At 34.3% G+C, this 9,833-nt stretch overlaps 1 protein-coding gene across 2 annotated transcripts; it reads left to right on the forward strand.

The window, feature by feature from the left end:
- The first annotated feature begins 508 nt into the window (after nt 1-508).
- adkb (adenosine kinase b) lies at nt 509-9,761 on the forward strand. Of its 2 annotated transcripts, none has more exons than XM_073867235.1 (11): nt 509-636; nt 4,578-4,652; nt 4,881-4,934; nt 6,085-6,163; nt 6,245-6,417; nt 6,497-6,605; nt 7,898-8,068; nt 8,160-8,195; nt 8,596-8,710; nt 8,930-9,016; nt 9,137-9,761. In XM_073867235.1, exons 1-11 carry the CDS (start codon nt 578-580, stop codon nt 9,259-9,261), a joined length of 1,083 nt encoding a protein of 360 aa, XP_073723336.1. In that variant the 5' UTR covers nt 509-577; the 3' UTR covers nt 9,262-9,761. The 2 variants fall into 2 exon arrangements, with proteins under 2 accessions (XP_073723336.1, XP_073723337.1); XM_073867236.1 differs by lacking the exon at nt 509-636 and adding an exon at nt 2,741-2,898.
- Nucleotides 9,762-9,833: the final 72 nt, after the last annotated feature.

The raw sequence follows: 9,833 nt of genomic DNA on the forward strand, positions 1-9,833 counted from the left end.
GGTGAGTTAACAAGAATAATGGTACACTCGTGTGTAGTTTACAATTCTCACTATTAACTAGTTGGTAGCATTAATATTACTGAGATATTAGCTGTTTAGTAATACTTAAAAAGCACATTTTAATGCCTGATTCTGCAAAACCTTATTCTACATCTTAATCTTACCCGATTCCCACCAATACTTAAATACTAAATAACTACTTATTAAGTATTAATAAGCAGTAATAAGGACTATATTGAGGCAAAAGTAGTTAATATTTAGTTAATAGTGATAATTGGACTTTAAAGGTGTGACCAGAATAATTTTTGTAATTGTATATGATTTCAAGCATATATTTGTATCATTTACTAAATAGGGTTTACAAAGTAATAAGTAATTGAATACATTTTGGAGAGAGAACTTTTTAAAGTAATCTAATTACATAATTGAAAATGTCATACGTAACTAGTAATGAATTAGTTTTTTGAGTAACTTACCCATCACTGATTACGGTCTTGGTTGTGTGTGAAACTCTACAACAGCACTGTTAGGGGGACACTGGTCTGAGATCTGTGTCAGTGCTGTGTGAGATCAGAAGATGTCGGTGTCTGACTGTACTGCGGACAAAAAACAAACAGACAGCAAGACGACATTGAGGTAAATCAATGTTTAGGGATTGTCTGTGAATTAAATGTATTTATTATTAGATCAGCAAAATGACACGTGTGTGTTTGCATGCAGGGCCGTGCACAGGGGGGTGGCCTGGTGGCTAGAGCAACTGCCCCTCTGCCCTAATCGCCTGAGATGCCCCTCTCGCCAACCCCAGTCAAAGTGTTCTATTACCGCTCGTCTAAAGATCCACTGTTTCTGGTAATCCACTTCGTGATTTCCCGCCCGCTCCGCAGCATCTCTCACATTCTGTGTCCACTCTTTGAAGGGCGAAGACGACAGTTTGTTGTATTAACAGGTAGATTCATTACATTACCTCAGCTGTTGAGCTGCTCAATTAGTAATTTGGTAGTTTGAAGCCGAGAGAGGTCGTGTTCTATATTTATTTTTGCTTGCTTGTGATCACTACTTAATTTTCTCGTTATCTTTTAGCTTTAATCACATCACAAGAATACAACTTTTGTTATGACATAACAAAACTCAATAGAACATAATTTTTAGACAGCAAAAGCATATTTAGCAAATTAGCATGGATGAACAAATGAGATTTTACTTCAGGGATTCGCTTAAGATGAAACAGATTTCCCAATAATTGACCATTTGATAGCGCGGTGAATTTAGGGACCGTCTTTAAAGTACTCTATATACGTTTCTACTTTAAACAGCATTAAAATGGAATAACTTAGTCAACAAACAGTCACAAAACCAACTGTAAAGTGTTCGTGGTTGTCAACTATAATGCACACTTTTTTAGATGTTTTATATTTATTCAAATAAACTGTTAAATACTATTGAAGATAGAAACGTACACAGTGCACTTTAGAGATGGTCCCTAAATTCACGAACATCAAACTTTATTTATTAAGTCTATCGACAATTAGCTAGCCTACTCGTGGTAACGGTGAAGACTCCATATGCATCAGCAGTCCACTTCAAAATAAATGAAATATTATGGACAGGAAATTACATTATGGCATTTGCATTATTATGTCTGAATAGCGAGAAAACAACTTTTGTTATCTCGAGATCATGAGAAAACAAGCAGCAAAAATAAAAATATGGATGACCTCTCTCGGCTTTCCTATATGTTTTTGTATTTCTGTGGATGATTTGCTCTCTGTCTTCTTAAAGTAACAACTTAGCAAACATTTTTAGAATTACATTGCTAATGAGTACCCGATGAGATCTAATATAAATAACACCAAATTTGCTGTTGTTGGCACACTTTGTTGACAAAAAATAAAAAACAATGTTTTTTTTTAAAAAAGACAGAGTTGGAATGGAGGCTGCAAAAGCTGTTCAAAATTGCAAACATGGATTCAAAGCTTCAGCATGTAAATCATATAGAATATTAAGAAGTTTTGTCACACTCTAAACTTGTTATAAAGTCTATTTTCCATTATAATCACTTATATTATTTGATACTAATCTATAACACATCATATTGTTAAAACCATATAAATTGTGCCCCCCGTGCCCCCTTTTTGGTTTGGGCCACTGCCCCTCAAAATGTCTGTGCACGGCCCTGTTTGCATGTATGTATGTTTTTTATATTCACGTGACGTTAGTGCGTGATTCGTTTTATGGATGCGTGGATCCTGTTAAACATTCGCATCTCACATAGATAAGGAGTAATATTTTCATTTATTTTTTTGGCGTCATATGCATGGAGCAGATCATAACCATAACCCAAACCCTAAATTAATAATAGTACGTTTGTACAGGCTGTGACGGGTTTATGTGTATGAAAAACAATTGACAGAAATGTAATTGCTCACCTTTTTCTCATTTAAATGTCTGATCTGATGCAACAAGCGTGCACATAATTTGTGATTTGATATGATTTATTAATTTTTTTGCTTTAAACGAGATGCGCGCGCCACAATTGTTATGGTAGTACATGTTTTCGTGGTGAATAAACACATGCGCTCTCGCCAGCCAATCACAATCATAGTTTTTTTTAAACAAATCTGCGCAGACAGATCTTCGTCTGACATCATAGTACCGTGAATTCATAGGCTCTCGCGGTACTGTGATGTCAGTCTGCCGATTGGTCTGCGCAGCGTCGCACAAAGTCGTACACTTCCATGTGTGACGTAATCAATCATCTAGAGCACGCTTCGTTTCCGGTTTGAAAGAATTCGATGTGGAAGCCGAACGCACGCGCCTGTAGCGTGTACTGGGAGCGCGTGGGCACAGGAGTTTATTTGAGTAAAACCAGTCAGATTACGTAACCATGCCGACTCTCAGGTAAGACATCATTCTTGCATGATATCTTGTTTTTACTGTTACAGTTGCTGTTTTTTTATTTCCGGTTTTAAGTGTTTGCGTGCCTGTATTATGCAACTTTCCTGAATTTCTTGTTTATGTATGTAACTTTAATGCTTTTTGCACGTGTATAATTTTATTATGCTGATATAAATATGCCAAAAGTATTTTAATAACTAAAATTCTTATTTTTATATATATTGTGCATACATGCACATTGTAATTTTTCGCATTATTGATCCTATTCAACTCGTATGATATTTTTAGTTACATTTTAATTTATATTTTTATATAGTTTTTTAAGGGTTTTTAAGTACATGATGATGAAAGCAGTGTCTACAGAGGTGGATAAATAATTGAATGCTAATATTTGCATATAAAAATCCCACAGTAAATAAGTTGGCCTGCTGTACAACATTTCCTTTGGCTGTTGTAGGTTTAGGGAGTGATAACAGGAACACACTAAATAAACAAATTATACTATAAGTTATTCACTTGTGTATATTTACTGCACTGTGTGTAAGTTTGTGCACATGCATATGTACATGCGTGAGCCCTACAAGAGTTTAGTCAGCACTAAAGCATGTGTTCACTAAACTCCACTTCAAACTTGTTAAAATCAACCTGTTTAAAGAGAGGAGTATCACAGTATGTTCACAATATCAGTTGTAATAAATATTTTTGAGAATTCATGTTGTGTATTTTTGAACACTGATCCAGGTTCAGTATAACTGTATGTAAATGAACTGAAGTTCTGCTCTGTTGGTTCCACCTCACATTCCAAGGGTTCAAATCTCAAAGGCGAAGTGATGGAGCCTGATCATGTGACTTACACCTGTTAATGTCACAGAAAAGATATTAAAGGAACAGTTCCCCCTAAATTAATGAACATTTTCTGTCATGTTATATAGATTTGCTATATTCAGCCTTCTAAGGTTCTGTGTGAGACTTTATTCCCCTTCATGATGTTGAATGATTTGATACAGGGATCGATTGCTTCCCCGGATGTTGACTCTGAATATTTTTACACTGAATTTTTTGAGATGTTTATTTATTTTGCACTGAATTTTTTGAGACATTGAATTTTTTACTCTAAATCTTTTGAGACATTGAATTTTTTTCATTGAATTTTTTAAGACATTGAATTTATTTACACTGAATTTTTTTAAAACATTGAAAAAATGTCATAGGCAAAAAAACAGTGCTAGAAATTCGATGGCTTTTAAAAAAGTCTGATTTAGATGCAAAATAAAATTCAGTGTTAAAAATTTGATGTAAAAAAAATTCAGTGCTAAGAATTAGAATTCAAAATCCAATGGCACTGTTTTACTTCTATACTTCATCCTTTATTTTTGTGCAAATTCTTTGTTTGGATGTATCAGGACACATTCTCCAGTTTTAATGACACTGTAATAAAACAACTTTTGTTTTCACATCTTAAAACCAAATTGTTAATTCTGAATTTAGAAAAAGTTTATTTGCAAGCTACGTATGATTTTTAGTAAATAATCTTTTTGTCTTCAAGACTTGAGTATTGTGCAAAAGTCATAAGTAACTGCATAAGTGCTTTTTGAAGCTTTACACTATCTGTCATTCACTGCCATTGTGTAAATTAATTTTAAGATGCTTTAAACAACAAATTTTAATCTCTGTGTGTTTAGTCAGAATGTTCTCTTTGGCATGGGGAACCCGCTGTTGGATATCTCTGCGGTGGTGGATAAAGATTTCTTGGATAAGTGAGTAGTTTTCTTCTCATGTAACAACACTCCCAGATTTACAGTAGTGTGTTATTTAAAGGTGGCATGTGCATCAGCCGTCCAGTCAAGCGTGTTTTTATGATGCCTGTTAAAAGCGTACGCCACAGCCGAAAACACATTGAATAGACATTATTAATGTCAGAATGTTGACTTTGTGAATTGTTTACTGAGTTCCTTTGCTTATTTTGTGTCTGTGTGTTTACACAGGTATGGCTTAAAGCCCAATGATCAAATCCTGGCAGAGGACAAGCACAAAGCTCTGTAAGTGACATCATCATCAGTATGACATCATCAGTATGACATCACACCCACTCTGAATTAGATTTTATTTAGGGCTGCCTGATATTCTGTACTGCACAATATTTGTGTAAAAAATGTGTGTATTTGCTCTATAAATTGTTTAAAAAAAATTCTCCATGAATTCAACCATTCAGTAGCCAAAACATGGTTTAGTGAAAATTGCAATAATAATTTAAAGTTTTATTTTTAACCAATATAAAAATGCATAATTTATGTTTACTAAAGGATTTTAATATATCAGCAATGGCACAGATATTTGTGCTATGAGTACAAACAGACCTGAGGGGTTTTAAAGAAATGATTAATATGAATAAGTCATGTGTGTTGTTCTGTATGACCGTTACGTTATATACAGATATGCATGTTTAGACGATGTATGTCGATTATGTTTAGTATGGCTTTGTTGAAGGTCAATGTTAAACATTGCTTGGTTTTCATCACCTGACATTCATAATTCATCAGCGCTTTTAAAATGTTCTACAATTATTCAAATCTTATAAACATGCTGCTTGGTTTATGATCATAATATGAGTCCAAATTTAAGCTCCCATTACGCACGCTGTTTCTGCTCATCTCATGTTAATCTTGAGTATCTATAGAGTAGTATTACATCCTTTATATCTCAGAAGAGACTTTAGTTTTATAAGATTTATAAAAGACAAATTCGTTCTAACAATTGTTTGAAATCCCATAAAAAGTATGGGGTCAATGATATGTAACGGGTACTTTTTTTTAATAAAAAACTTTCAGGAAAGAAATTATAACAATAAGAGGAGGCATGAGTTTGACTCAGAAATACTTTTAGATTTTTTTACACTTTGTATTTATTTAGCATAAGGATTACACATCTTTAACTGTGTTAATAAGTCAGAATGCATGAAATAGCATTACACCCCCCCTTTACGAGTTTGCCATTTTAGCCTAGCTTGTGTCTCAGTATCATCCCTGATCTACAGAGGGCAGCAGATGGCAGATATATTAATAACTACCACAATCAAACCCTAACAGTTAACCACAAATCTCATAAATTTATACTGATAAATAAAAATATTGTGTTGCGTTTGACTCGGTCACTGAACTCAGTTGTGTGTGTGTTTTCTGCATGCTGCAGGTTCAATGAGATCATCAATAAGAGTAAAGTCGAGTATCACGCTGGAGGATCAACACAGAACTCTGTTAAAATTGCTCAGGTGGGTATAAAGACAACCAGTCAGATCTGAAATGAAACATCACCATTATTTTAAATCTAATGATTAATGTTGATGTCTCAGTGGATGATCCAGGAGCCTCATAAGGTGGCCACTTTCTTTGGCTGTATCGGTACCGATCACTTTGGTGAGATTCTCAAGCAGAAAGCCGCTGAAGCTCATGTTGATGCTCATTATTATGAACAGAACGCAGAACCAACAGGCACCTGTGCAGCCTGCATCACTGGAGACAACAGGTGAGATACGATACACATGTGGAGATGGTGTTCAGCTGTGCGGCCTGCCGTATTGACTTCTATTTGTGTGTGTGTTTAGATCTCTAGTCGCAAACCTGGCAGCAGCAAACTGCTACAATAAAGAAAAACACCTTGATGTTGAGAAGAACTGGAGTCTGGTGGAGAAAGCTCAAGTTTACTACATTGCAGTAAGTGCACGGCATGCCAGCAAACACACATGCACACGTGTGTTTCGTTGTGAAAGTAGATCAATGCATCATGGATATAACATGCATTGCGCTGTAAAGTGTTCATGCAGGTGCATGCGTCCATGCATCTTTACCGCTTATCTTTGTTGGGAAAAAATGCTGTTAAAAGCTACTTATGATAAAACTCTAGAAGAGATCGCTATACATCTGCACATATGAACAATCTGCTTGTAGTACATCTTATACTCTTCATATAACATGCACACACAAAACGAAAAATGTGAGAAAGCCTTGCACATTCACAACCTTATTAATGCTTGATGTCAAAATAAGAGTCCTTAATAAATGATGAAAACATGTACATGAATAAGAATAAACCTAACTGTGATTACTCCTTGGTGTCAAATTAAGAGTCCTTAATAAAGAATGAAAATATGTGCATGATTAAGAATAAATATAAACGCAAATACTGCTCTGTGTCAAAATAAATGTCCTTAAGAATGAAAATGTGTACATGAATAAGAATAAATTAAGAGTTTGGTTGCAAAACCAGATAACACTTGTTTGTTTGATTTTTTTTTTTTTTTTCTTTCAAAAATCTATTTTTTTGATTGTGCATTCCAATTAATATCAATCAAACTGCAGTTGGTTTGTTTTGATTTAACACTTCATAACTAAAAAATACAATAAAAGCACAATAAAAACACACAACGTGTTTTCAATTTTTTTTAACTGAGTTAACTGGTTATAGAACAAAAGTCTTTACAAATAAATGCAATTACTGATCAATGTCAAAATAAGAGTCCTTAAGAAGATTAAAATATGTGCATGAATAAGAATAAACATAAATGTGATTACTGCTCGGTGTCAAATTAAGAGTCCTTAATAAAGGATGAAAATGTGTGCATGAATAAGAATAAATTAAGAGTTTGGTTGCAAAACCAGATAACACTTGTTTTTTTGTTTGTTTTTTGAATCTTGTTTTTTGATTATGCATTCCAATTAATATCAATCAAACAGCAGTTGGTTTGTTTTATATTCAACCCTTCATAACTAAAAATACAGCTAAGTAGCACAATAAAACACACACAAAAAAACATGATAATGTAATAAACTTTTTTTAACTGGTTATGGAACAAAAGTCTTTACAAATAAATGCAATTACTGATCGATGTCAAAATAAGAGTCCTTAATACAGAATGAAAATATGTACATGAGTAAGAATAAACATAAATGCAATTACTTCTAAATTTCAAATTAAGAGTCCTAATGCTGATGTCTTTTTTTCACAGGGCTTCTTTCTGACCGTCTCTCCAGAATCTATTCTGAAAGTGGCCAAACACGCATCTGATAACAATAAGATATTCGGTCTCAACCTCTCTGCGCCCTTCATCAGTCAGTTCTTTAAAGAGCCGCTGATGAAGGTCATGCCGTATGTGGACATCATCTTCGGGAATGAAACTGTGAGTTTTCTCTGATTGACGGGAGAGGACTTTTACTGTGAACTGTGTACCAGGTTCAATTTTTGAAGATCTAATATGTTTGGTTTCGCAGGAGGCTGCTACATTTGCAAAGGAGCAAGGCTTTGAGGTGGGTAAACAGTGCTTAAAATTCAATTAAAATTCTTCAACCAGAACCAGAAATGGTGTCATTTATAGAGATGTGCCGATATAAACCTTTTCCATTAACTAAGTTCTGATGATGAAATTTTCTGAATGTTATTCATTCATATAATGCACATTAATATTGAACATTAAACTAGTGATGTTTCTTTAAAATTTTTAGACACAGAGCTCAAATTCATTGCATTTTCCTGTTCTCTTTTGATTGATAGGATATATCGGCCATGGGTAGCTTTCTTTTAGCTGAATAATTGCTTTTACTGACCGATACCGATTATTGGCCGATATATCGGTTCATATCTAGTTATTAAAATTCTCTGTCATCAGTACTAAACGACCTTGCTCTTTTTTCATGTACGTTTCTGTAGACAGAAGATATTACAGAGATTGCTCACAAGGTTCAGTGTCTGCCCAAAGTAAATAAAAACAGGCAGAGGATTGTGGTCTTTACCCAGGGCAGAGAAGATACTGTGGCTACTGTGGGTCAGTGTTAACTCTTTTAACCATAACTTAGTTCTTTTAATGTCCCCCTGTAGTTGATAATTTTATTGCAAACGCATGATTCATTGTTTTCAATCTGACTCCTCATGATTTAAATGCGGTGAAAAGATGCATGCATTTGTAATGGCCGGCATGACGTGCATCACAAACAAACTAAATAAAACATTTCATATTTAACAAACTCTTTCTGTGTCGTTTCAGGTGATCGTGTGAAAGTGTTTCCTGTTTTAGACATTGACCAGAATGATATTGTTGATACTAATGGTGCTGGTGATGCTTTTGTGGGAGGTAAATGATTCATTAATCTGTTCTGCTTTTGTTGTTTCTCTTTAATACCGTAATGAATCAGATTTAGACCAACCCTTTTACATGTCAGTACATTAGTTATGTTTCTTTCTTCAAATGAAGGATTCCTGTCCGAGTTGGTTAAGGAGAAGTCTCTGGAGGATTGTATCCGGGCAGGACACTACGCTGCCCACGTCATCATCCGGCGAGCAGGCTGCACCTTTCCAGAAAAACCTGATTACCATTAACTCTCCTTCATCCTCGTATACTCGATCTTTCCATCTCATTCTTTCAGATATACCAGCAACACAAGCCGCAGTCCTTGCACTGGTTTACAGATGTGTATTGTTATTTATGGGCATTTGTAAGGATTACCACAACCTTACCGCAAAAACAAACCTTGTCATAAACATCTATTGAAGCCACACAATCATTTCTATATTTAAATAAAATCTATTGAAGATCCATTCTGTTACGTAAAGTAAGTGCATTTATATTTCTCAAAGTATGAATATTAAATTAAATCAACAGGATTATTTAATGGATGTTTATCTCGTTTGTATTGAGTGAAAGCTTTTGTTTTTCAAGTCTATATTGTTTCGAAACACCAAATTGTATCTTAAACGCACAATGTTTAAATATGCAGAAGCTGTTTCAGATATGGAGATTTCCACTCAATCTTATCGTCTCTAAATGTAACAGTTCAACTGACTTTGATCTTTAATAAAAAAGATTTTAATAGGTTGTACACCTCTGTCTGAAAGCTTTTGTGTAAATGTGCAAGAGTATATATATATATATATATCACATATATACGCAT

Source organism: Misgurnus anguillicaudatus, chromosome 4 (assembly GCF_027580225.2).
Source record: "Misgurnus anguillicaudatus chromosome 4, ASM2758022v2, whole genome shotgun sequence".
Taxonomy (NCBI): Eukaryota; Metazoa; Chordata; class Actinopteri; order Cypriniformes; family Cobitidae; genus Misgurnus; species Misgurnus anguillicaudatus.